The sequence below is a fragment of the Ipomoea nil genome, unplaced genomic scaffold (genome assembly GCF_001879475.1).
Source record: "Ipomoea nil cultivar Tokyo-kokei standard unplaced genomic scaffold, Asagao_1.1 scaffold0317, whole genome shotgun sequence".
Lineage (NCBI taxonomy): Eukaryota > Viridiplantae > Streptophyta > Magnoliopsida > Solanales > Convolvulaceae > Ipomoea > Ipomoea nil.
This window is the reverse complement of record NW_017616745.1, coordinates 3,065,106-3,092,884: the sequence shown is the minus strand read 5'-3', so window position 1 is coordinate 3,092,884 and position 27,779 is coordinate 3,065,106. Positions and strand designations below refer to the sequence as shown.

The window sequence follows — 27,779 nt, the reverse complement described above, 5'->3', positions numbered from 1 at the left end:
CCTCCCGAAGCGAACGAGAATTAGTCGGATGAACCTGGATCGTTAAACGGATAGAGAAAGACCCGAACCACATTGTGGTTTAGACCAAAAAAAAAAAAAGAAGTATTTTAAGAACATTTTTTGACCGTGTTTCAATATATCAATATATCATGAATCAATCGATTTTTCTCTATACGGAAGAAAGCAAGCGCAACTGTACGTATAAAAATCATATAACACGTATAACATACCATATATATATATATATATATATAAACACGTACACAAAATCCTCAGTCTCGTAATCTCGTTGGTCTGCTCATTTTACATATCTCCGTTCGACTTTCTCTCTCTAATGCATTGTAATATCGCTTCGAATCGGAAAATAGGCTTCAAGAAATTTAGTTGATCCTTTGATAACGCTGAGAAAATGTGATTTCTGGAGAGTCTATCGGTTCTTTTTGGCGATATTGTTCATTCTCCCTATTTTTATTTATTTTCGAGTCGATTCAGTACCCCGCCTAGGGTTTCGAGCTTCCAGTTTGGCGCATGAAGGTTCCTTTGGATCGAGCCAAAGTGGTGTTGCGGCACTTGCCGCCCACACTTCCGCAGGCTACGCTCATAGAGAAAGTTGATTCTCGCTTCTCCGGTCGCTACAATTGGGTCTCTTTCCACCCTGGAAAAATCAGGTCGTGAATTTTTTTCCTTCATTGTAACTTGATATATGGTGTTTTTTCTTCGTCTGACAAGATTACTGACTAGTGTAATTCCTTCTCTTTTATTATTTTGGATATGGGATCCTGTTTTCATCTCAAGTTGTGCCGTACATTACTATAATTGATGACTGATTCTGTATCTACGAGGTTGTGCTGACTTTTGAAGTCATTTAGTTGGGATATTAAACTTTGGAAGATGTTTAGGGATTTAGCATCAGAATGAGTATGTCTTTATGCTTTCTATGGGGTGGATATATGAAAGTTGAAAGTTTGGAGAAGCATTTGCACGTGGAGCTAAATTTGAGTTTCCAAGTAGGGGCAGAATGATGTAGGGTAGAACAATGTTAAGAGGCACTTTCCTTTTTTGGAGCTGGGGATTGGGCATGATCATGTAGGCTTGCATTTCCCGGGGAAGGTGTTTTGTTTTGGGGAGTAATGGTGGTCAAGGGGATGGAGGGAAAAATAGGGGAAATACCATTTTAAGATTAGGACACGCCTTTTCTGATTTATGGATTGAAAAAAAAGGAGTTTCTTGCCTATTTTAAATGGCGGCAGTTATTTTGGGTTCTCTCGTGCTGTTGGATTTGGGCATGTCTTTACCTTCTTATACTTAGAGTGGACCTAGTCTGTTATTGACTTTGTTCTGGACTGTAAGATTGTCATGCAACGAGTACACATCAAATTATTTTGGATATCTTTATCAAATTTATTATGATTGTCGGTACTTGAAACTCTTGTTATTATTGTTTTCTAGATATGCTCATAAAGTCGGAACGGCTGACTACTCCTTGAATGTCATTTTTTTTTGGGTGGGGGGTGGGGGTGACTGGGTTAGGATATTTGTTTACTAGGTTGTTCACTTGGTGATGTAATTTCTTATTTAAATGCTAAGTTGGTACTATTGACATCATTCCATTTTGAATCTCAACTCTTTTATACTTTTTTTTCTATGCTAACAATGAGTATTACAGGACGCATCCTTGTCATAATCAGAGATTCAATTTATATACTTTCAATCTAAGGCAGATAATTGTGCAATAAGTCAAGTTTGTAACTACAGCATTTTTTTTATAAAAATTTGGAAAGATATTGCTGATGCCTCTTTTTTTTTTTTGCAACAATTGCTTTTGCAGCCAGAAACAACAAACTTATTCAAGGGCCTATGTTGAATTTAAGAGACCTGAAGATGTTATTGAGTTTGCAGAGTTCTTTAATGGACATTTATTTGTTAATGAGAAAGGTAATTGCAAATCACACGTAAAAGGAGATATACTTGAAAAGTATCTCTCTCTGTTCAAATTCGCTTGCATTTTATTTTGTACAAGTCTGCCTATTCAAATGTTGGTCCTCCTGTGTTGTTGGGTTCTTCACTTATTCGATTCCTACCATGTTCATTTCCATGCAAAGTTGTTAAGAGTCCACATTGAAAAAATAAGAGAGCATATATGGGTTTATAAGGCCATCGGTTAAGACTAGTTAATTGATTGGATTCAATCTTTTATTTTAGTTTGGCCTATGTGCATTATAGTCCAATTGAGTGCCAGTCTTAGATTCTAACATGGTATCCCGTGGTATTAGACTACCGGTTCGATTCAAAATGGCCCGGTTGTCCACTTGACCTGTCATCTATAATTTCCATTCCATGATAAATATGTTCATTTTTGCATATCAGGGACTCAATTTAAAACAGTTGTTGAGTATGCTCCTTCACAGCGTGTTCCAAAGGGATTTAAGAAAGATGGACGTGATGGGTCTATATTGAAAGGTATTCAATTGATATGGTAATTGCTTGTGGCATACATACTATTCCCTTTATTTCTACAATCACTTATAATTTGATGGACTTGTAGATCCTGAATATATGGAGTTCCTTGAATTTATTGAGAAACCTGTTGAGAATCTTCCAAGTGCAGAGATACAATTAGAAAGGAGGGAAGCTGAACGAACTGGTTAGTTAGAGCACATGTGCTGATTAATTTAAATTTCTAAATAGAGATGTCTAGAGTTGATTGTGATTGGAATTTAGGTCATGTGGTATTAAAAGTTTGCCTATTTTTGGTTTTCAGTTGCTGCGAAGGATGCTCTTATAATTACTCCCCTAATGGAGTATGTGCGTCAAAAAAGAGCTGTAAAGACTGGAGTTCGGGTAGGATATCTTTTACTGATATCAAGCCCATTTGCCTTCTTTATTTCTTCCAGCATCAGCTACTTTGGTTGTCCGCCATAAACAAACAATTGATAATATCGAGATGAATTTGGTTTTGAATATTACGAAGTATAACCAAATCCAATTAATCCTTTTCTTGCTTGATTGACAGAGGGCTGTACCTAGTGGGAAATCAACCAGAAGGGTTTGTGGAGCATCAACAGGAAGTCCTAGCTCTAGTGCATCTAAACGAGGTTCTGAGAAGAGGAGGACTTCAAAAACAATGGTATGCAGTTCTATCGTTTTTCTATGACCGGTGCTAGCAGCATTGCTTTTATTTTTATTTTTCTTGGGAATCATTCCTTTGCTTGTGGGTGTAATGTGTGTTCGTTACAGTTAACCTTCCCTTGAAACCACCCTCTTATTTTTCTCGACTATATTGGTAAGTTTTCTTCTAAAAAGGATTAAGACCTGCTATGTTTTAAAGGTTCAGAGTCTTGGAAATTACTGTATTATACAGACCATATATGAATAAATAGTCAGCTAGCTCAAATGAGAATAAAGATATGATGATAGTCTAGGTAAACAAGAAGTATAGGGCAAGCATTTTTGAAATGAGATAGTTTTTAGCGTCACCCAAAGTACAAACAAACAAGTCTATTGCTAACCAAGTCTTGTGATTCACACAGTATGTTCCACGGGACAGTTCTAAGGTTGGAAGTGGCAAGGAGAAATCATACATTCTTATAACAAAACGTGATGGCCAAAAGTTCTCTGACAAGTCGGGTACTTCTTCACCTTTTGCATATGGGGCGGCCCCAGCACATGGTGAAAGTGGTATGTGTCTTATTGTGCTTCACCCATGCGGTTTTTAGTGAACTCCTTGTCATAAGTAGCCATGTGCCTACTTATACCCGGATATTATTCTGTTCCACAACTATGATCTGTTAAAAACATTTCAACTTTTTCCATATTTCCATGTTTTAAAACCATTGCAATGAAACCCATTGAATTTGTCTCAGGAGGTTCTGGAACTGCTGACAGTGGGAGGAAAATCTTGCTGACCAAAGGAAAGGAAAAAGAAGTTCCTCTCCAAAATTTGCTCAATTCGTCTGCTCCTAGGCCAAATCAGCGACATGAGGCTAGCGGGAGAATTGTCAAAAGTATACTTCTCAAGGACGCTCATCAGAATCAATCAGAACACGAAATTCAGGACAGGGACAAAAAACCTCCTAAGCCACCAACGATGCAGATATTTCAGAAGGATTGTAATGGATCACTTGAGGATAAAGTTACGGGGCACGATCCACACAATATCCACATAGAGAAGCCGGAGAAACGTACAAGGAATAGGGATAAGCCTGATCGTGGTGTCTGGACGCCGCTTCGTCGTTCTAATAGCTCACAAGCAAGTGATGAACCTTTGTCTTTGTCCAACCAATCCACCGAAGTGCAAGATTCTACTGAAGGTGTGCTCAATATAATATTTTGACACTTCTAAAAACGGTGATGCTAATTTTTTCTGCTGGAAAATTGTACAGTTTACTTTCCTTGTAATAAAGCTTTGGGTGTTCATATATGCGAAATTGTGAATCATTATGGTAGGGTTTAGTTTGGTCTTTATTATTAAAAATTACTCAAGTTTTGATGCTACTGCAATATCTAGGTGGGCATCTGGAAATAAAAAAGGATACATCAATTGCACGGGCTGGAGACTATAGACCCGTTGGAAGTGGACGCAATTCTCATTCATCAGCCGATAATGGTTACTTGTTATCCGCTATTTAATTTATTTATTTTTAAGGATTGTGTGTGCTTGTTAACTTACACAACTTTCTGATCAATTTAGGTACATACCGACATGGTGCTCGGCGTGGATCAGCACATGGTATGAAAGATGCTGATGGCACTTCAGTTGGGGAAGGAAAACCATCAAGAAGGGGAGGTCCTTCTGGATATGGTTCCCGTGGCCATGAGGTGAGTTTGCTTTCTTTGAGAATTATGGTTTTGAAGTTATAAAATCGTTTCCATGAGATGCAATTCATTCAGTCATGATAACATCTTTGTTATGACTTAATGCTAATGCAGAAGCAAGTATGGGTCCAAAGGTCAAGTTCTGGTTCTTAATTTTGTTAATTATGGTATGTTAACATGGATTTTTAAATTCCTTCTCCCTATTTATTGCCATTTTACAAAATCTTCTATGTTCTTGTTTTACTGTGGTCCTTCCCCGAGCTATTGTTCACACTCGTTTTGTACACTTTGCAATTTGATTTTTATTTTTGTGCTGGAGCATTGCGTTTATAGGTATCTTTCAATATGTTTTTGATGAGCTGGTAATTTTAACTTCCTCCCGCACCTTCCCAAGGAAAGAAATTTCTAATTCGGGGGGCTGACTCTTTTCAGACTCTTACTTTCTGTGGTTTTCTTGGAATCCTTCTGCAGTGAAATTCTTGGTTGTCTACCATATTAAAAAGTATACCCTGTAGTGGCTGGAGCCCCCACTCTTTGCTCAAACGGGTCATGAGTGAGCCAAGGTTGCTGAGGCCAAGATTTGAAGATCTTCAGCGGAACTTTGAGTCGCCTGACACCTAAGATATTGCCGTGTTTATGTTCAGCGAGGTGAACATTTGATAACAATGATGGAACAGGACAGGTGCGTCATTTCAACCACACAATCAACACCACAATTTTAACCGGGGTGTTTACTTTGACTCGCTGCGGTCCTTTTCATCAGAGGAGAGCCATGGACGCACTGTTCCTGGCTTCCCCGCCTTTGACTCAGGAGGTTATCAAGATATTTAGTTCCATAGGTGGTTGTCGAGATATTTAGTTCTACAGGCGAATGAATGCTTTTGTTTTCGTTGGATGTATATACAAAAATACGGGATTGTGTGAATGCTCTCTATAGTTCCCATTGCGGATATGGCAATAGAGTAATAGCCTTATGGCTGATGGTAATGCTAGGCTTGACTTGACTGATTGGGGTTTCTGAAAGAAGATTGCTTGTTGTTGATGACATTCTTCTGAGTATTTTAACTTATGAAGGGGAATCAGATTTGCTTAGATTCTAATTTCCCAAGTTATGGGAATAATTGTAGTTATGGAGGGTGTTGCTGAAATGAAATGATCCTTTTATGCCTTCTAGCTATCTATATCTGAATTTATTGGACCATTTTATGTGTATGCTTTGTTTTTTTAGTGGTGACTTAAAACTAGTTGAATCCATGATGCAGAGCTTTTGGTCCTACAGCTAGCAAGTGGGTTTGATCACTACATTTGCATTGCCATATCATGCCAATCTATATGTGACTTATACTAAAGCATTGCATCCCAAAGTTCTTGCCAACATCTTTTTGGTCAAGTCCGTTGCATAGGATTAATGTGATTTGTGGTTATTGTACGATAACGGGGTTTATTCCGTGCACATATTTGGATAGTGATTATGAGTCTTTCAAGATCGAATATGTTGCACGTGGTATTTGAACCTGTCGCATATAGTCTTTTTTTTTTTTTTGGTAGAGGTCGCATATAGTCTTTTTAGTGCAATTTATGGGTTATTACACATGAGCTACCTAGTGGCCTTATGGGCTATTACACAGGAGCTACCTAGTGACTTCATGGTCTTTTTAATACAGTTTATTAGGTATTACATAGGAGCTACCTAGTGGTTAGTTAGTTTACACCATCGAATTTCCCTCATTGTCCAAAAAATACCAATTGTATTACGGAGTATTAATTATCCTTAGCCACTACTTGCTTTGTTGTTCAAAAAAAAATACCAATTGTATTATTAATCTTCCTTAGCCACTACTTGATAGTATGCACTTGTATTATTAATCATCCTTAGCCACTACTTGATAGTATGCACTAGGTAAAATTCACATTGTGATCTTAACCGGCAAAGGACCACAAGAGAACCTAAATTGCTCATAACCAAGAAGATAAACCGAATGTCCCACTCACTGACTCAAACCAAAAGGATCAATCCTGTTTAAAGTTGTACTTGTAATAGCTTAGGTTACCCCATTAATCCTCCATATTTATCCAAGTAATATGAGATTTAAATTTCATTAAATTTGTAATAACTATTTTGTGAGAATGTTATTTAAATTTATAAAAAATAAATTTTGATTAAGAATCTATAAAGATATTTTAATAATTTTTTTTAATTAAGGTTATTTGTCACAGTCGTTATATTATAGACCGCGGTGCATGTGCACCGCGGTAAAAAACGGCGCTGTTTCTTTAAGTAAAGAAACGGCCCGCCGTTAGAGTTAACGGAGTCCGCTTATTTGGCGTATTAAACACCAACTGATACTATAGTATATCTAAACCAACACTGCAGTTATATCAAAATGATACTGTAGTTATAGTGAAATGAAACTGCAGTGTATATAAAATGAAACTGAATAACATTTCACATATTTGAGTGTATATTGTACAATGAAGCTGTAATTATATCAAAATGATCATGTAATTGTGTTTTAATGAAAATATAGTGTATATAAAATAAAATTAAATAACATTTTCACATATTTGAGTCTATAAATATCGAATGAAACTATAGTTATATCAAAATGAAACTGTAGTTGTGTTGAACTGAAACTGCAGTGTATACAAAATAACACTGAACAACAGAGTTATTTTTTGCAAAAGGGTGCAAAACGGCGGAAACAAATACTGTTTATTTTCATTTAAAAAAAAAAGACGCGCGGTGCATAATATAATTTGCCTATTTGTCAATAGTGGTGCTGCTAGTATGCCAATAGCCCAAAACAAATAATATTTAGCCCAATCAAAATATCCAATAGCCCATTAGCCCTACCCTTCTCCGCTTCTCGGCTTCTCCACTCTCCGGTCTCTCCGTCTCGGACTCTCGGCTTCTCCACTCTTCCGCCGGATTCCGCCCTCGTTTATCGTCTCCACAGTTTCACTGCTTTCTCCCTCGTCTCTCACCGCCTCACGCCCGCCGCGCTCGGCGAAACTCCGCTCATTCTCCCTCACGCCCTCTGCCCAGTCAGCGACTCAGCGGCTGCAACTCGCCAACTCCTCCGTCTCATCTTCTAGTCGTCCTCAAGGAGTCAAGGTAAATTTTAACATATTTAGTTAGTTTAATTATTATCTTTAACAATGAAGTCTCTAACTCTCTGTTCATGTTTAGTTTAATTATTTGTCTTTAGTTTTTTTTTTTAAATTTTTTTTTTAATTTTTTGCTTTACTACTATTTCTGCTTCTGCTAGCCTGCTACTACTAATTTTGCTCCATGTTCTTTATTTTTAGCATTGTTAAAACATAATTGATCTTAAAACTATCATCATTGTAAGTTTAAATTCATGACAGCTCTACATTGTTTCTAATCCTGGGTACTGGAAATGTTTCTATCGTCATTTTAAGTTTCAATTCAAAGCATATTATTATATTAATATACTGGACACTGGGTTTAAAACATTTTGTCTACTTATTTATTTTGGATTTGAAATTATGTAGTATTGCACATTAGAATTTTTAATTATTAATTGAGGAATTATTTGTTATTCTTTTGGTTATAGCATTTACAGCATTTACTTTGGTCGGTTTTTATGGTAAAAAATTTCAATCTGTTGTGAAAAGCCACTGGTGTGGGCTGCAGGCCTAGGCGGCTGCTGCACTCTACAATTATCAGATATTGGTTAATAATTATCAGATATGTTATATCTAATGTACTCTACTGTTAATATGTTATAATTGATTAATATGTACTGTTAGATGTTACTTTGCCTATAATAGACTCTTGAATCAGGGTTTAACACTTTAACCTCAATCTCCTTTCATTTATCAGAACGCCGCGACTACCACCAGCCACCGTCGCGGCAGTCACCGTTCATCGCTGAGAACCCTCGCCAATTACCCTATATCTCTCCCATATTCTTCAAGAGCTTGTTGAATGGCTTGCATTTCGTCTAGTACTGCAGCAGCTTCTTCTTATTCAGCTTTGAGTTTCCTCGGCCGGCAGCAAAACTACGCTGCCAAGCTGTACGCCAACCACCCGCGTTTGTCCTTCGCCGGACGCGTCAACTTGGATTGCTTCAATCTTCGGCTTAATTCTACTTCTCGGCGTGCTTTCACTTCTTACCGCTCACTTAATCCGGTCCTCAATGCTCTTTCTTCCTTCGACGGCGCTTCTCGTAAGAATCCAATGTCTCCTCTTTGATTTTTACAGTCCAAATTGTGTTCAATAAATAATAGAAATGAACTGCTAAATTATTTCTCCAGGAATATTTCTGTACATTTTTTAAATTCTCATTAGATCTGCATTTCAATTCCAATGACTGACTCCTGAGAGAGGTGTGTGTGTGTGTGTGTGTGTGTATATATATATATATATATATATATATATATATATATATATATATATATATATATATATATATATATATATATATATATTGCCTAATGAAATTCTGTACTTTTATTTAATCAAGAATCATCAATCAGTTGCCAAAGTTGGTTGTCATTGTAGAAGAAAGAGTGGTTGTGCTGGTCATTGGTGGAGGAGGGAGGGAGCATGCCCTTTGCTATGCTTTACAACGATCACCTTCATGTGATGCTGTCTTTTGTGCACCTGGAAATGCCGGGATTTCTAGTTCAGGAGATGCTACCTGTATATCGGACCTCGATATCTCCAATAGTTCAGATGTGATCTCATTTTGCCACAAATGGGGAGTTGGGTTGGTTGTGATTGGACCTGAGGCTCCTCTTGTTGCGGGTCTTAGTAATGATCTTGGTAAGGCAGGAATTCTAGCATTTGGTCCTTCCTCCGAAGCTGCTGCCTTGGAAGGGTCTAAAAGCTTCATGAAGAGTTTGTGTGACAAGTATGGGATCCCAACAGCAAAGGTTTCTTTCCTACTTTCTACTGTATCGGTGTAATACCCATTTGCTTTGCAGCTAATGTGTAGTGTCTTAAACGTCATTTCATGATTTCATTCTCTTTTTTTTTTTTTTTTTTTTTTTTTTTGAATACTACTGACTCTATTACAACGCAGTATCTGTTCACAACTACTTTCTCAACCTATTGAAGCACAAAGAGTCAATATCGCCTCCACTGAGGCTCGATCTCACAACCTCTCATATGAGGGAGTAACTTGGTGTCACTGGACCACAAGGTCCTTGGCGATTTCATTCTTATTTAAGCGGTGTTTTAATATAATACTCACATGTATAAGTTGGTGCAGTATCAAACATTTGCAGAAGCGTCAGAAGCAAAAGAGTATATCAAACAGCAAGGGGCGCCCATTGTTATTAAAGCAGATGGATTGGCTGCTGGTAAAGGAGTAACTGTTGCCATGACACTTGAGGAGGCATATGATGCTGTGGACTCGATGCTTGTAGGTGGTGTTTTTGGCTCTGCTGGTTCTCAAGTTGTTATTGAGGAGTACTTGGAAGGTGAAGAAGCATCATTCTTTGCCTTGGTAGATGGGGAGCACGCCATACCTTTGGAATCCGCTCAAGATCACAAACGAGTTGGAGATGGTGATACAGGACCTAATACTGGTGGTATGGGAGCTTATTCTCCGGCCCCTGTCTTGACTAAAGATCTCCAAACTGAGGTTATGGAGTCTATCATTCTTCCTACAGTAAAGGGAATGGATGCTGAAGGGTGCAAGTTTGTTGGGGTACTTTACGCTGGGTTAATGATTGAGAAGAAAACTGGACGACCAAAGTTAATAGAGTACAATGTGCGTTTTGGAGATCCTGAGTGCCAGGTTAGGTGACACATTTCCTTATGCTATCAGCACTTCACAATATTTCCCATGTCTGATCCACTGAATGCTTCTCTTTTCTCTGATTACTTGATATTCAATTCTGGCATTGCCGTGTTGGTTTTTCAATGTTGAATGTTGTTATCTGTATCTTGGACCAAAGTGCATATTCATGTACAATGCTACAAAATACTACAATTAAATTGTAAGAGTATGTTTTTGTACAAAGAGCAGGATAGAACAACTCTCAGTCGCAGAAACCGAAGGATAATAACATAGTGTTTTTGCCAAGGACCTTGTGGTCTAGTGGCACCAAATTGCTCTCCCATATGGGAGGTTGTGGGTTCGAGCCTCAGTGGATGCGGTATTTACTATTTGTGATTCAGTAGGTTGAGAAAGTAGTTATGAACAGATACTGCATTGTAACAAAGTCAGTAGTACTCAAAAAAATAACATAGTGCTTTTTTTTTTTTTTTTTTTTTTTTTTTTTTTTTTTTTTTTTTTTTGTGGAGGATTGGTGGTCATAACTGGAAGTGTTCACTGCAATTCTGTAACATACGATTTGTGGAGAAATGTTTGAATGTTTTATACAAACCTGTGCCATGCTAGGTGATAAACAAGAGAGACTTCCTGTAAAAAGATGATCGTTGAATGCTATAACTCTTTAATGTCAATCATTAACTATAATGAAACTGCTCTCTGCAAGAATTAGCCTGAATATCTTCTTTCTTAATACACTTTGCAGGTATTGATGGTCCGTTTAGAGTCTGATTTGGTCCAAGTCCTGCTTGCAGCTTGTCGTGGAGAACTAAATGGGGTATCTTTAGACTGGTCTGCTGGGTCAGCCATGGTGGTAGTCATGGCCAGTGAGGGCTATCCTGGAAAATACAAAAAGGGAACTGTGATTCAGAAACTCAATGAAGCTGAGCAAGTTGCTCCATCCGTTAAAGTATTCCATGCTGGAACTGCTCTAGATGCAGACGGAAATTTCATTGCGACTGGGGGACGCGTTCTTGGGGTCACCGCGAAAGGAAAAGATCTTCAAGAGGCACGAGACAGAGCATACCAAGCTGTCGAGCAAATTCATTGGCCGGGAGGATTTTTCAGGCGGGATATTGGTTGGAGAGCACTGCCTCAGAAACAATACTCCCGCTAAACATCAGAGCATTATAACAACATGACAACTCTGGCGTATGTTGGGGATTCACCGGGATGCCTTAGGAGTTGGCATCATTGATGGCTTTTGAGTTCAAGCATCGTTCTCTTGACAAATCAGGCATTGAAGACCGTCTTCGAGATGAGATCCTGCAGACTAGAAGAAAAGCTACTCTTATCAAAACTGATAGAACTTGAATGGTTTCCTTCTACTCTCATAAAAATTGATCAAAACTTGAATGGTTTCCTCCTTTTTTTCTCCTTCAATTAGATGTTCCTAGTGGAATGTGTTGCACCTATATATATATATATATATATATATATATATATATATATATATATATATATATTGGCTTCGGCCGCTTGGCTACATGCCCTTGCTATATTATCTTGTACTTGTTGAACTTCTAATTGTAAAAGTACTTTCTTTTATCTCAACTCTTATTTTGTATGATGCCGATAGTATCTGATATAATTAAATATGATTATATACTTTTCAAAAAAATATGATTATATACAATGTAATAACTTTAAAGAAAGTGTACTTTTGTAGAGTATTATTCTCATTATATATTGTAATTTAAATATTAAATTCTCTTTTTTGTTAATTATGTGTTCAAGTAAAAAAGAAGAGTTTATTCAGAGTCTTGATTTTATTATTATTATTTTTCATGAATTGAAGGGAGGAGAAGATTGGAGTCCGGAACCCACTCCTAAACAACTATATGCCCAAGCCATATTAGAGGGGGAGATCAGTGCAAGAATATCAACTATTCTATTTTGCTCATTATTTCGCTTTGGCAAGCTTCAAATAAATTAAGCACATCACCCCATGTAACTACCTTTAATCACATAATAGCTTTTTTGGAGTAGCAATTTGAGAGCTTTTAATTGATGTAGTGGTCTAGTAGCATGAAGTGACGAAGTGGCTCTTTTAAATGAGAAGTTATGGTTGGAGCCGTGGGGGCGGCAATATTGACTCAGGTGGTGGTGTGGTTGCGAACAGATACTATATTGCTGATAGAGTCAGTAGTACTCAATTGAATGTGTTATTTTATGACTAACGGATAGTCGACGATAGAATTTAGTATCCAAGCTGATAGTATTAAGAGACCTTTTTACATTGAGAATTGGTAAGTAAAATTACATATGATAGGGAATACCCTCTTATCGTATTGTCCCATACACCTGGTCGGAATCGAGGCTGCTAGCCAAAAGGAGATGTATCCGAGCAAGTTCCGACCTCCTTGCACGCCGACCCGACCCGAGGCTGCTGGGCTAAACATAAGTCCGCTCGTATCAGTCTTTCTTTGTTGAGCCCCGAGCATATCTGGTTGGACCGTCGGACCGACTATCCAACCAAAGATACTCGATACACTAAAACAGTGCTCCTTCAACCGAATACACTCTCAGTGAGCCCGATGAGACCAGGTATCTCTTAGCACATGGAAGGATCAGCCAAGCCTCCGACACATCTTTTGGGAGAGTTTGAATACAAGGTCAAAATTTATGCAACTCTCATTTGGTAAGGGAAAAAAATAATTTATGCAACTCTATTTGGTAAGGGGGAAAAAAAAAAAGAAAAAAGGTTACTCCGTAATAGAGAGCTTATGTATATATTAACGTATATAAGTTCGTAGTTCACAAGGCAGAGAGAAGTTTCTAGAACTGTCGACGTAGCCTCACCTAACTCCACTCTCCCCTTATCTTCTACTCTTTATACATTTTCCCCTCCATCTTCAACTTCTTCGCCAGGGTTAGGGTTTTTCTCTTTTCCCCTCAACCCCCATATCTCTACCTCTCTTCTCTCTCTCTACGGAGTAACACCACTACAGTGCTCTGCCTATACAGATTGATGGCGTCGTCTACAGCTCAAATTCACGCTCTTGGAGCTACGCATTTCTCAACTAAACCGTCCTCCTTGAGTAAGAAGCCGCCAGGTACGGTGTTTTTTGGGCAGAGATTAAACAAGGCACCTTTCGGAATCAATCTGAAGAAGAGCGCCTGCAATCGGAGAAATGCGCCGTTTCGGGTCGTGGCTGAGAAAGTGGTCGGGATTGACCTCGGGACGACTAACTCTGCCGTCGCGGCCATGGAAGGAGGGAAGCCGACCATTGTGACGAATGCCGAGGGACAGAGGACTACTCCCTCGGTGGTGGCGTACACCAAGAATGGGGATAGGCTCGTTGGACAGATTGCGAAGCGCCAGGCGGTGGTTAATCCGGAGAACACTTTCTTCTCTGTCAAGAGGTTTATTGGGAGGAAGATGGCTGAAGTCGATGAGGAGTCTAAGCAGGTTTCCTACAATGTTATTAGAGATGAAAATGGAAACGTCAAGCTCGACTGTCCTGCAATTGGAAAGCAATTTGCTGCTGAAGAAATCTCTGCTCAGGTATTAGCCTCATGCCTTTCACATTTTCCAGTTTCTGTTATACCACTATTGTTTGTTCATTGGCAAAATGGATGTTTATGATTGGTAAACAATTTACGTTTTGTCGTATGCCTTCTCTGTATATGAATTGGCTCCCCAATAATCCTGATTCAAAGGGACTCAAGTTTTATAGGCACTACTATTCAATGAATAAAGTAGATTCTTTAGGATGTGTTATTGAAATACTACAGCACATGTAAAAGGGATCTTTAATGTACAATGGATGCTAGGTTACTGAACGACTGTTCTTTGTTTGTGATTGAATATGCTAGTGGAGTGTTTTTAGACTGATTTCTCTTATCTAAATTTATGTTAATCTCATCATTTGGACTGATTTAGGTCTTGAGAAAGCTTGTGGATGATGCATCAAAGTTTTTGAATGACAAAGTTACCAAGGCTGTTGTTACAGTTCCTGCATACTTTAATGATTCTCAAAGAACAGCAACTAAGGATGCTGGCCGGATTGCTGGTTTAGAGGTTCTACGTATTATAAATGAACCTACTGCTGCTTCACTGGCCTATGGATTTGAAAAGAAAAACAATGAAACAATATTGGTGTTTGATCTTGGAGGTGGAACCTTTGATGTATCAGGTATCTATTCAACCTTCTTTGTACTTCATTCCCTGCTTGCTGATAGATGATAATGTACTGTTTCTGTGATAGAATAATGTGAATCCCATGAAAAGATGTGCTAATGATGCTGTTTTGTTTTTGAGTACAGTTCTTGAGGTTGGTGATGGTGTATTTGAGGTGTTGTCTACTTCTGGAGATACCCATCTTGGTGGTGATGATTTTGATAAGGTATGCTTTGTTATTCCCCAAGAAGAAAGTTCTTAGTTTAGTTGCATTTTCAACTTCCTTCTAATTTCACCTAGTTTGCTGTTAAAATTGTTGGCTTCTGAGTTATTTGCTATTTCAAGAGTCATTTATCCATGCTGCTTACATGCAGAGAATTGTCGATTGGCTTGCTTCAAGTTTCAAGAAGGATGAAGGCATAGATCTTCTCAAGGACAAACAAGCTCTTCAGCGTCTGACTGAGACAGCTGAGAAAGCTAAGATGGAGCTGTCATCATTAACACAGACTAACATCAGGTATCACCATGTTAATTTAAAAACTTATGACTCCTCCTTAGAGCACACTGTGAACTCACTGCTCTAAACAAAGAGAAACAATAGAGTATATTGCAAATTCTTTACTGACTATATTCTGTCTGTTTTCCCAGCTTGCCCTTCATTACTGCTACATCAGATGGTCCTAAGCATATTGAAACCACTATTACTCGAGCTAAGTTCGAGGAGCTGTGCTCAGACTTGCTTGACAGGTACAGTGACTGAAGCTGCTTGTACACCCATTTGCTAAAACATCGTTCTAATTATACCTTCTCCTATTTCTCATCAGGCTGAAAACACCAGTTCAAAATTCCTTGAGAGATGCAAAGCTCTCATTTAGTGATATTGATGAAGTGATCCTTGTTGGGGGCTCAACTCGGATTCCTGCTGTTCAGGAATTAGTCAAGAAACTGACTGGAAAGGACCCTAATGTCACTGTTAACCCTGATGAAGTTGTTGCACTTGGGGCTGCAGTTCAGGTTAGATATATTTTTGCACATTGTAGTAATCATACTCGCACCAGTTTTTTTATCTTGTTATGATTCCTAAATCCAATTTGGTTTATTTATTTAGGCTGGTGTTTTGTCTGGAGATGTAAGTGATATTGTTCTCTTGGATGTGACTCCATTATCCATTGGTTTGGAAACTCTGGGTGGTGTCATGACAAAGATCATCCCCAGAAATACGACCCTGCCTACATCCAAATCAGAGGTATTTTCAACAGCTGCTGATGGTCAGACAAGTGTAGAAATTAATGTCCTCCAAGGTGAGAGAGAATTTGTGAGGGACAACAAGTCTCTAGGTAGCTTCCGTCTCGATGGAATTCCTCCCGCTCCTCGAGGTGTTCCTCAAATTGAGGTCAAATTTGACATTGATGCAAATGGTATTCTCTCTGTTACTGCTGTTGACAAGGGCACTGGGAAGAAGCAGGACATCACCATTACAGGAGCCAGCACATTACCCAGCGATGAGGTACATCTTCAAATTCAATTTGCGCTTGGCAACAGCTCGTACTTGATGCTTAGATCTTCGAACTTTTGTTTGGATAATTAATTGGATCTGCATCTTGGTGGATTATGATGTTTTTAACAGTTCTCACATGAATTGATTCCAATGAATTCTATCTAATGCAGGTAGAGAGGATGGTTAGTGAGGCTGAAAGATTTGCCCAGGAGGACAAGGAGAAGAGAGATGCGATAGACACAAAGAACCAGGCAGACTCTGTTGTTTACCAGACGGAGAAGCAGCTGAAGGAACTCGGAGAGAAAGTACCAGGCCCCGTGAAAGAGAAAGTCGAGGCTAAGCTTGGAGAACTTAGAGATGCAATCTCGGGAGGGTCAACTCAAGCCATGAAGGATGCAATGGCCGCACTTAACCAGGAAGTCATGCAGCTGGGTCAGTCACTCTACAATCAGCCCAGTGCATCACCTGGCGCTGGTCCAACACCCGGTGGTGGGTCAGCAGGGCCATCAGAATCATCAGGGAAGGGACCCGATGGAGATGTCATTGATGCCGATTTCACTGACAGCAAGTAAGACTCCCCCCACCCACCCCAAGGTAAATTTTGAGCCATTCCTCTTTTCAACTTCCCTCATCTAGTGCATGCATACAAGGAGATGAAGCTTCTAATTTTCATGCAACAACCTTCTCTAGTCAAGGTTTGAGAAAGTTTGAGCATAATCGGGAGCTAGAAGTGAGGTGAAAAACATGGAGAGCTTTTGATATAGAATTCAATAATTGTTTTCGATGAGTGAATGGAGCGATAGAATGTTAATGAACAATGCTAAACTCTGTACTTCTGATAATAGTAATGCTTTTATTGTTGTCCCAGTTTTCGTGTACAAACTACAAAACAAATACATTAGCCTCTAAAATACATAAAACCCAGCCTCAGAAATACTCCAAGAGGTTGCCTGGGAAGGTTAGCTGCTCTAGCATCCAAGGTTGTAATTTACACTTCTTTCAGCTACATACATACACGCCTATAAAAAAACCACAACAATTAATTGCACATCAATTTCAACATCTATAGAGTAAAAATACTTATTCACTGTGTGCATTGTGATTTCGAATTAGACAATTCTTCTATACTCAATGTAACCACATATATAACCAAAAGAACAAAAACTTGACATTGGGCTTAGTTTGGCGAAGCTGGGATTATCTAAGTTTTTTTTTAAAAAAAATTGATTACAAGTTCGATTTCTAGTATGAGCGGTTTATTGACTTTAATTTGAGTTGGTCAACTATGAGTAACCTAAGCTTTGCCTATTGTGGAACCCACTTTGGACTAACAAGGGCATCTACTCTAGCTAGCTTTCATATTTAAATATCATTACTTGATAAGTAGAATAAGCAAACTAGGCCATAAATATCATTACTTAATAAGTAGAATAAGCAAACTAGGCCATCTACTCTAGCTAGCTTTCATACTTAAATATCATTACTTAATAAGTAGAATAAACAAACTAGATTGATTTACCTTGTAGTACTTTGTCTGGTTAAGTTTTTAGCCCTTAAGATGTGAAGCATGTATATATTTAGGGTGTGTTTGGTTCATACATGGGAATCAGAATTGGAATGAGAATTAAATACTTTATAATGGTAATGAGTTTTGGTGAAAGTATTTTGGATGTTTGACCATGTATATATTTTGCATGTTTGCATGTAAGGTAGAATTGGAATGATTACGTTTTGTTGTGTATGAATGTATGATGACCCTATAATGGGAATAAATGTTTTAAAAATATATTAAAAAAAACAATGTAATTGATCTTAATATAATGACATCCAGTTCATCAATATGAACAAAAAAAATCAAAATAAAAATTTAAAAGTACTAATCCAAATTTAAAAACTAAAAACTAAATTACCAGTAAAATGGGATGATAGCTAGTTTTAATTAGGGAATGAGATTTTTAATGGAAGGAGTAATCAAATCTCATGTTTTAAAAAGTTAACCAAATAAATCAAACACACCCTTAGTTTGTTCAATTACGGTCAAAATGGCATATTTGGACCCTCTAGACTAAATATGCTAATTTGATGAATGATTAAATCTACCACCCAAATAATTGGAGGACTAAATTTATACAAATATGATGACTTGAAGATTAAAAGTATGATTTGTGGTTGATTATGAGTGGAAAAGCGATGATTTTACATTTTTACCTGGTTCAAAAGTGTGAAATTTCGGCAACTGCGACGGGAGCATCCCACGGCCTGAAGCCGGTGGGACCATATCGGGGGCTGAGGCGAATAGGACTCTGAGAAGCACTCATCGCGCCTTTCTCACTTCTCCGCTCATAAAAATCATCATACTGACCCATCATACTCAACGGTTGACGGCTCTGCCTCGCGTAATAGCTGTTGTTGTTATATTGAAGACCCGGACCCGGACCCCCCATTGCCCTACCCGAAACCAACCTGTTCACCCCTCTGAGATGATCCAATGTCGGCTTGCTTCCACTCTGATATCCATGGCGATGTTGCCTGTAGTTCATGTGATGAGACGGTGAGAACTCATACGTTGTTGTCGGAGCATTGTAATGGCCGCCGCTACTACTTTGCTGTTGAGCATTATTCAAGCTTCCAAAACTCGGCATGCTCTGAACCTTATGCATCCGATTCTTCCCCCCGCCGCCGCCGCCGCTCCACACACATCCTCCGCCGTCGTCGTCCGGAGATCTCGGAGAAGAACAGCCGGATGAACCGGAGAAAACCGAGTGATTTTGGCCGAGACTAGTACGCGCCGCCGCCGGAGGCTTTGTTAACCCTACTGCGGCGGCGCGAACGATGCCGTTGATGGCGTCGATGTAGCGCTGTTCTACGGCCTCGCCGGAGATGTTTAGCGAGTCTAGCAAAATCGGCTTTGCCGGGAACAGGAAGGCTCTCAGCCTCGGGGAGCCGTTGTCGGCTACGCACCGTCCGCATTCGTCGATCATGTAGCGGAGATCTTCGTCGGATTTCACCGAAACTAGGGCGTCCAGATCCTCCGGCACTAGCTGGTACTTCAGAGTCATCTCGCCGCCTTCCATTTGGTACGTCAGCTTCTTCATTAATTCTGTTAAATCATATATGCTTTTAGCCTTTCACATCCTAAGAATTACATTTCTTCACCATAACTGCATAAGAACATGATCATTGAAGCCCTAGAAATAAACTGGATTGTGAACCCTTATAACTTAGGCTTTGATTCATCATCAATCTTCTTAAATCCAAAAACAATGTTTTAGAGAATAATCAAAATGCAGGCCAATGAACTTTCCCCATTGATCCAATGCATGAAGCATTTGATCTTCATGGGATTCAATTCCTATGCCACAATCAATTTCAGCAAAAATTTAAAAAAAAAAATCATTAATTACCTTGAAATTTAATGTCTCGTGGGACGGAAATAACCCTCGTCTCCCCGCCCACATATTTGAGATGGCCGTCGGTCGGCCGTGGGACAATCTTTCCTCCATGGCTACACAAGAATTTTATCTTGTCTTTAGGTGATTCTGGAGCCGATGTCGGTGCAGAATCACATCCAACGATTTCCACCGAAACGGCACAATCCGTCGACATTGAGAAAAGAATTAACGTTGTGGCCTAAAACTCAGAAAGAAATGCATAAAAAACAACAATAGACAAGAAAAGACAAAAAAAAAAGGGTGAATTTGGTTTCAATATTGAGATTTCATAAACAATCGGATAGATTATATGAAACCTCAACCAAAATGTTTAGGAGAGAATTTCCTATGAACTATTGGGATTTATTTGGGTTACCTGTAAGAACAGAGATCAGTTGGAATATTTATACTTGGGAGATAAGAGTGGGAACATCTTTAAAAAAAATTTGAAGTATATACACACACGTCATTGTTATGTTCCCACGGACAATGCCCAACATGTCTACAAAGGTATTCATAAATAAATATGGCGTAATAAATATGGCGTAATATTGAGAGTTGGACCAATTGGAATATTGTAAAACAAAATTACTTCTAATTCTCATAGTATTAACTATTAAGTGATAACCAGTTTGTTTGGCGTGAGTGATCGTGCACTCTCATCCCTTAATAAAGGTTGGGAGTTCGAACTCCTTCTCGTATAAAAAAAATTAATCTGGCCACCACTTCGTCCCTTAATTGGGACAGTTTGGTGCGAATGAGGATTAGTCGGTACGGGTTTGAAGATGTCTCCTACAAAAAAACTATTAAGTGATAAGTCATGTGTAAGGTAGCACGGCTATGTTTCATGGCCAAGTCTACGAAGCTACAAAACAGATCCTTATCAAGTAAGAATGATTGTTATATTATTTTATTTCTTATTCATTTGCATTATGATTGTTTTGCATGACAAAATAGAGTTGTTAAAATGGGTTTAACTTGTCAAGTTAGTTTATCCTGCCACACAAAGAAGGGATATGTTGGGAATTTAGAAGCTCAATCCGTTGCAGGGCAAACGGGCTTAATCCATTAAACCTTATCAGGTGGAAGAGACAAAAAATTTTGTGTACAACATATATACATTTTTAATATAGTTAATGTATATTATTTTTATGTACTAAATGTATAATATTTGATAGTATACAAAATAATGTATATTCAGTATACAAATAATGTATCTTTTATTCATGGGTTGTGTAGACCATGGTCAATGGAATAATGATTGGGTGGAGGATGGGTTGGCGGCCTCTCAATATGAAGACTAATATTTTAAGAAGTTCTATTTAAATTTTTTAAACTTTGTACTAATTTTGTTTTAGATTATCATTATTTCATTAGTCACTGACGAGCTCCAAAAGCATAACCATAAAATTTATTGACAAATAGTTAAGTTCCTTATACTTCTTTCTAAAGAGAGACATGAATGAAAGATTCAAATTTTAAGTTTATAACAAGGAGTGTACACCTAACCCCAAAGCTGCCTAATTGTGAATGGTAACATCCCTTCGTTATAGGGCATGAAATGACTGGCATATTACGGCAATTTATATCATGGATCAGAGTCCATAAAGCATTGTAGACCTTAATCAAAATAAGGTACATAATAATTCCATAATACATGACACAAAAAATCACATTACAAGACATACACATTTTATATATTTACTTTTATTTTTTAAATTTGGTAAAGCTACAAAATTTGTGTTTATACCGTACAGAATTTCACAAGACAAGACAAAAATTCACAAGTACATAATTTAGTCAGTACATAATTTGCTACAAAAATACTTGGTTAGTATTTGTGTTCATAAGTACAAAATTTCTCAACACAAGCATAACATAAGACATAACTACTAATTTGTTTTAGGTACAGAATTCATACACTTAAAGTACATAATTTAACAACAAAAGACACGAAAACTCACAAAATAAAACACATCCACATGTACCAGGATCCACAGTGCACTATAAACTGGGATCCATAGTATAAGGATTGGCATATTACAGTGCATTAGAATGTAAAGCATTTATAGAGAAAAACACACAACCTCTTCATATAATAATCTGTTGTTCAAGGAGGAAAACCGCGACTAAAGAAATTAGAGTACAACATTAGTGCACATTTTAGAACATGTCCAACACCATCCACCATATACATGCAGTACTCAGTCTTGAAATTCCACACTGGTAAACAAAACGGTTAAAGAGGATGAACTTTTTTTGCATTTCAAACACTGAACAATTTCTAATTGCTACACATCTTTCTGTTTGAGTATTGTCAGACCACTTGGTAGTTCTCAGTAACCAGCTGAGTTCTTTGAGAGAATTTGGGTGTGGCCCCACCTCTCAGCGGCAAAATGTTGGTAACCTGCATTGTTTTGTGTCCAATTATGTACATAATTCCCAGGAAGGTGATATAACTCCAAGGCTAACAGTGAGGTAAAATAGTAATACAACAAATTGGAGCAAAAAGCAAACCTTCAAGTCGCTGAAAGTTTTTGAAGAGGTGAAACGGGCAGATATTGGGAAAAAGGATGATGGATCAGCTGCAGGAACAACAAATTCTAGAGATCCACTGCAACACACAATAGGTTCCACATTAGAAACTAAACAAGTGTAAAGGTTGTACACCATGTAGTACAAAGAAACAAGCTTCAAAATTCGCTGACCTGCGATTTGAGGCATCGATGAGATCTATAGACCATTCCAGAACAGAATTTCTGGAATCATACCTGCAAATAAAGATTATTAAATTAGTAAGCAAACAGACACTCTTTTAAGTTCCAAGTGCAACTTGGCCATGCAAACATGAAACATTTGTAAATATTTAATTACGAAAAACCTACCCTCGAATATGAGAAAAAGTTACAAACAGATATTAGTATAAAAGGCTAAGTTCAACGTTTTCTGCTACTAATTACAGGGACTTGATCCATGGATTCCCTTGTCTTAATCTTCAAACATGTGGTAAGATGTACTACACTACTACTATCAGGGGTTATTTGCTATTTTTTGCACATGCATGTCAATTGTGTATAATAGTGTGAACTTGTGAGTTAAAGCCTCACCTCCAATCCCCATCAATCTGCTGTACGTTTGGGGCCTCTCTGAGAGCTGGGAGAGGCACAGAAACTATAACATTCTGAAGATCAATGTTTGCTGGAGTTTCATACTCAATGTTGACATAGGTTTCGTTTCCAGAAACTGAAGGCCAGCAGTTAACTAAAATAGCAAGATTTAAGCCATCAATTAGAAAGGATAAAGCAGAACCACTGAACCAATAATAGAGGCAAAGACAGACAAGAGTGTGTAAGGAATTAGACTGATATTTTTCATTAGTTAGGGTTATACTGATGATGTGATGTGTGTTAGATTATACTCCATATAAAGGTCTAAGTTGATATTTATTGAAAAGGCCTCTCCAGCTTCATGTACTTGTGAGGACAAATTTCTTAACAGTAATTCAATCAAAGAGCAAGAAGACCAGCAAATAAAGCTCACGTGTCAATGGCAGAATTGACTCGTCTGTTGATTGCATTCTCCATTTCAACAGACCAACACCATCACCAGATTGGCCAGTGGGAAAAGGCCTATTTGGATCTTTGAGGCCAAGAATATTTTCATTGGAAAACAATTCCTTGTTGACATTTGGATGTGTCTTAAAAAGGATTGCTGGATTACCGCTGGTATCAATCTGAAAGTTGCACAAAGCAATAATAATGATGACAACAATAATTGTCGTTAATAAGTTGCAAAGAACAAGTTTTGAACTATCAAGCATCAAGAATGGGGCAATTAAGATAAGTTGCAATGTACAAAAACTGAACTAACAAGCGTCAAGAATAGGGCAGTATCATTCTTAAATACTCGTGTAAAATATACAAGTCATTCTGATTACTGAATGTCAGTGACTAAACCTCAAAGTAAACTATCTAGCATCAATCACAGGTTGCTTTTATGAATCTTAATTACCTTAATAGAAATTAGAAAATTATGACCCACCTCAGGTTCACTTTCCCCACACTTTCAGAGCCTTTATTCAAGTCAAATGCTATTGAAAATTTGAAATAGTTACAATAGGCTGCAATTACATCTAGACCCAGATGTAAAACAGTAAACTCTAATTTCTTCAAAGTTCCCTCTATAAGAGAAAGGACTAGACTGACTTCCTGAATCACCAATCAGATAGTTATCACTCCCATTTCAAAGCAAAGCAGCCAACTACAACTATAAAAAGTAAAAAAAAACCAATATTGACATAATAATTTGTTTTTATTGAAAGAATATAAGTGACAAAAGCTTTTAATCAGATACAAAAGTATGTTCATCCAACATTCACTATATTTATTGAATTTGAATGAGATCCCCTAAACATTACACTTTCTGTCTCTTTCACCCCCCCTCTCCCTACCATACACACATACATTAGATTTATAAATTTAAAAAAAAAAAAAAAAAAAAAAAAAAAAAAAAAAAAAACATTTTTCCAATTACATAAAAATAGATGAATTTTAAAAAATAACCCATAGGTAAAATATTGCAGGGGAAGTAAATTTACCATAATAATAAATATTCCCCCTCTCCAACAAGTTAAGCGTTTCGTTAAGATGTGGCCAAATATATCAATAAGGACAGTTAAATAGACACGCATTCCTCATTGGCTGAAGGGAAGTGTGTGTCATATGTTAAGAGAGAGAGGACAACCTGAACTTGGATGAATCCATCTTCTTGGTTAAGAATTTGGAGACATAAGGATCCCTGCATGTCAAAGTTGCTGACTCCACCATCACGTTTTAGTGTTACACTAAGCTTTTCTTCCACAGTCAAGGTGACAGGATCAGTTGGTGGAAGACTTGCTGGCTTAGACTGGCCTATACTAGGTCTAACATCCTCGACAATAACTTCACCTTCAGCCTTCAGTGATTCCAAGAATTGGTTGGTCTTTTGTGATTTTCCTAGCTGCATACCAAGACCTTTTGGTGGAGCTGTAGCAGATGTAGGTTGGCGACCTAATCATAAAATTAGGATCAGTTATATCTCCCATGGATGGCATCAAAAAGATACTTAAATGCCAATAAGTACAACATTATTTCTTTCTCTTTTTTGGTTATATTTTAAAAGAAATGCTAACCCTTTGATTTGGTAGAGAATGAATCCAAATCAGCAGGCAATCCAAATCCACTGCCAAAACCACCTCCAGTATTAGACATGCTTGTATCACTGCCAAAACCAGAATCCATTCTTCCAGAGCCCATTGACTGTAGGGACATAAAACCTCCTTTCTCACCTCCTCGGTTCTTCTCAATCTGCAAAGCAATAATAATATCCAAAATCAGATAAAAATGAGGGTACCAACAAAGAATAGCTCTACAAGATGTCTAGTAGCCTCTAACATGGGCTTCAAATCACAGTGCCACCATACACGAAACAGAGAAGCAACTAGACTTTTGGTATGGAAGAGGTATAGTAGCAGTAAGTATCGCCCTTTATTGCTGGAGGATCTCTTTTATTGGCAAGAGGTCCACTAGGTCCATAGAAAACAATTTTTTTTGGATTATAACCTTTTTCTCTTTTTAAGAGAGAGAGAGAGAGAGAGAGAGAGAGAGAGAGAGAGAGAGGGCTAACATCTCATTAACCCTCATAGTTACCTTGCTTTTGTCAATCTCACTAGCTTTGCGCTTCATGACATCCTTAGTTTCATTAATCTTGCTCTGCAAGACCATCTTGTGCAATCTTTCTTCATGACTCTCCATTTCACAGTACTGTTTGACTTGTGCGCCCGTAACATTCTCCTTATGCCCCAGAGATATGACTTCATCAAATGCAAAAATGAGCTCAAATGCTGTTTTACATATGCCCTCCTCATCTAGGGAATAACAATACTCAGGCACCTAATTCTAGTTAAGGAATTGGCATTAAAACGTAACAAATACTTCAGGAAGCCTCCTAAGCTATGGTATTTTCTTTCTAACAAGAAAGATGCTAGCACTTAGTAGGCTGTAGTAGCTCAGAAGTAATATACAAGTGAGATTACCAGTTTATTATTTGTGGATAACAGAATGCAGCACAATTAATTGAATAGAATTTAGAACAAATAATATACAGCTGATTATAACATTCACGAGCACACTTACTGAGGTAATGAAAATAAATAAGAAAAAGGATACGAGTTTTGAAAGCAGTCTAAGTGTCTCCAGATCTTCTAGAATGTTGCTCTGTTTGTTAGTGACAAGCAGCAAGTACAGAGACTCTATTGGCTGATAAACATATCGCACATTTTCAGTCTCAACATAAGTGTGCTGTTTTCCAGTTCCAACCAATTTTGGGAAAGCAGCAAGGTATCCCTCAATTCTAATTCGAGACATGTCCACAAACTGCCTCGAAACAAGTGCTGCCAAGAAATGAGATAATAATCAATAGTGAAAATTCCAATTAACCAATGAACTGACCAAAATTGAGGAACTTAGGCATAATTGCATGAAATGAACCATTGAAAAACACATCCCACATCAGTAAAGTGAATAATCAATTTGTACCTTTTTTTTAATAGGTACGTCAGTATATATCAAATTAGATAATCTTTCCCATTTTCTCAAGGTTCTTCCTCAACAATTTTCTTTATATTACTCTCCTTTTCTACTTTTGTCCCCCACCCCATCTCCCTCTCTCTCAAGTAAGTAAGATCAAACAACTGAATATAATAACTTTCACATAATTATGATTGAATCAAATTGTTTTTTTTTTAAAAATAAAAACAATGACTAACGTAAGCATTCCTATGCAGTAAAATCATCCATACATTAGTCAAAGCCTACTACTTAATTAGATGCTTGTATCTTGTAATTGAGTTAAAACAATTGCCAGCATAAAACAGGTTCTAAATATAATGATTGTAGTCATTATGATATGTATCAATTCTTTCTAATTATTTTGTACAAAATTATATATTAACTAATTAATGCACATTACCAAAATTAGAAGCAAAGTTTAGGCTTATATAGTTATATTACTTGTGTGTCCCTCTAATACGCCTGTGTGTGCAGGGGTAAACTATAACTAGCACTACTGTTGTTCTAGAAGTAGCCACAGCAAGCAATACTGTAAACTCAATGCCAAAAATAACTAAAAGTTCCGTATTCACACCACATCAGCTCTGAGAATTGAGAAATCAAGGAAGGAAATAAATTACCTTTCCCAGATTTGGTTACAATGGAAGCTGCTAGAACAACCTGCATCACAGATCGATCAAAAACGCGAAATGGTTAAATCCTGCGAATATAAATCTCGAACTAAAGTACTGTAGCTTTTGACAAGGAGAGAACGCGAGCGGAGAACACTCACCATCTTGAACTCTCGATCCTTAGAAATGAGCAGTCAATTATGCTGAATCAGAAACCGGACCTGCAAATTTCAAAAGGAAAACAAAAGATTAAAGAGAATACATACAAGCTCTCCGACTACTCAACAACTTGTTATGAGCTGCTGTAGAACTAAAAGGTCTAGTATCAGCGTTGCAATGTGATCCGGAGCAGTATGTATTACAAATTCAGACAATTACACGAGATTCGGTTGCTTCCTAAACAGATCGGATAGTAGAAAGCCCTAAATCAAATGCCGGAAATTTAGACGAGCAGATCGGAGCCGTAGATACGGAAAATCTAAGAAGAGTATATACCTCAATGTAGAAACACTCGATTCGCGCCCCTTCTTTCGGTCTGGAGCAGTAAAAACTAAAAACGAGATCAGTGTGATTCAGTGAAGGAGCAAAATGAAATAATGAATGACGCACCAAACCAAACCGATGAGATGATCTGTGAGGGGGGTCGGGTCAGGCCGAAAACGCAAAGTCTTGTCTCTTGGGCTACTATTATGGACTCCCTTCAAAAGTTTTAAAAGCCTGCTAAATAGGGCCCCAAAAAAGACTCATCCCTCGGCCCAAATTAGGATTTCCATGTTGATCCATTCAGATTATTATACTGTACCTTGTAACAACACTATCGCACAGTAGTAGAAACCAGTCGTTATATCGTGGACCGCGATCAAAAAGGCGTTGTTTCTTTAAGTAA

At 37.8% G+C, this 27,779-nt stretch overlaps 5 protein-coding genes and 1 long non-coding RNA gene across 9 annotated transcripts; 3 read left to right on the top strand and 3 right to left on the bottom strand.

Moving 5' to 3' along the window:
* The first annotated feature begins 276 nt into the window (after window positions 1-276).
* LOC109169521 (regulator of nonsense transcripts UPF3-like) lies at window positions 277-5,986 on the top strand. 4 transcript variants are annotated; one of them, XM_019318397.1, is made up of 12 exons: window positions 277-668; window positions 1,829-1,935; window positions 2,368-2,460; window positions 2,546-2,644; window positions 2,762-2,841; window positions 3,014-3,127; window positions 3,531-3,678; window positions 3,867-4,310; window positions 4,508-4,606; window positions 4,691-4,818; window positions 4,930-4,982; window positions 5,287-5,986. In XM_019318397.1, exons 1-11 carry the CDS (start codon window positions 529-531, stop codon window positions 4,966-4,968), a joined length of 1,491 nt encoding a protein of 496 aa, XP_019173942.1. In that variant the 5' UTR covers window positions 277-528; the 3' UTR covers window positions 4,969-4,982; window positions 5,287-5,986. The 4 variants fall into 4 exon arrangements, with proteins under 4 accessions (XP_019173942.1, XP_019173930.1, XP_019173937.1 ...); XM_019318385.1 differs by having other exon boundaries at window positions 3,864-4,310; XM_019318392.1 differs by having other exon boundaries at window positions 3,864-4,310; window positions 5,248-5,986.
* A 1,647-nt stretch (window positions 5,987-7,633) lies between these two features.
* On the top strand, window positions 7,634-12,037 carry LOC109169515 (phosphoribosylamine--glycine ligase). Its single transcript, XM_019318383.1, has 5 exons — window positions 7,634-7,930; window positions 8,663-9,008; window positions 9,344-9,717; window positions 10,056-10,586; window positions 11,329-12,037. The coding sequence occupies exons 2-5, from the start codon at window positions 8,768-8,770 to the stop codon at window positions 11,737-11,739; spliced, it is 1,557 nt and encodes a 518-aa protein (XP_019173928.1). The 5' UTR covers window positions 7,634-7,930; window positions 8,663-8,767; the 3' UTR covers window positions 11,740-12,037.
* Window positions 12,038-13,424: 1,387 nt separating this feature from the next.
* LOC109169471 (stromal 70 kDa heat shock-related protein, chloroplastic) lies at window positions 13,425-17,110 on the top strand. Its single transcript, XM_019318355.1, has 8 exons — window positions 13,425-14,130; window positions 14,509-14,761; window positions 14,892-14,971; window positions 15,120-15,262; window positions 15,394-15,492; window positions 15,570-15,759; window positions 15,854-16,252; window positions 16,414-17,110. The coding sequence occupies exons 1-8, from the start codon at window positions 13,594-13,596 to the stop codon at window positions 16,813-16,815; spliced, it is 2,103 nt and encodes a 700-aa protein (XP_019173900.1). The 5' UTR covers window positions 13,425-13,593; the 3' UTR covers window positions 16,816-17,110.
* A 113-nt stretch (window positions 17,111-17,223) lies between these two features.
* On the bottom strand, window positions 17,224-18,682 carry LOC109169593. The gene is made up of 2 exons (XR_002052273.1): window positions 18,452-18,682; window positions 17,224-17,262 (listed from the first exon to the last, which is right to left on the bottom strand). It is a non-coding gene; the product is annotated as an uncharacterized LOC109169593 (long non-coding RNA).
* A 9-nt stretch (window positions 18,683-18,691) lies between these two features.
* LOC109165864 lies at window positions 18,692-20,310 on the bottom strand. The gene is made up of 3 exons (XM_019314826.1): window positions 19,648-20,310; window positions 18,895-19,343; window positions 18,692-18,772 (listed from the first exon to the last, which is right to left on the bottom strand). Exons 1-3 carry the CDS (start codon window positions 19,847-19,849, stop codon window positions 18,692-18,694), a joined length of 732 nt encoding a protein of 243 aa, XP_019170371.1. The 5' UTR covers window positions 19,850-20,310.
* A 1,429-nt stretch (window positions 20,311-21,739) lies between these two features.
* Window positions 21,740-27,503, bottom strand: LOC109169503 (coatomer subunit delta). Its single transcript, XM_019318378.1, has 12 exons — window positions 27,389-27,503; window positions 27,055-27,114; window positions 26,903-26,942; window positions 25,881-26,104; window positions 25,362-25,604; window positions 24,845-25,019; window positions 24,418-24,722; window positions 23,215-23,407; window positions 22,782-22,935; window positions 22,383-22,445; window positions 22,192-22,288; window positions 21,740-22,081 (listed from the first exon to the last, which is right to left on the bottom strand). The coding sequence occupies exons 2-12, from the start codon at window positions 27,055-27,057 to the stop codon at window positions 21,992-21,994; spliced, it is 1,587 nt and encodes a 528-aa protein (XP_019173923.1). The 5' UTR covers window positions 27,058-27,114; window positions 27,389-27,503; the 3' UTR covers window positions 21,740-21,991.
* Window positions 27,504-27,779: the final 276 nt, after the last annotated feature.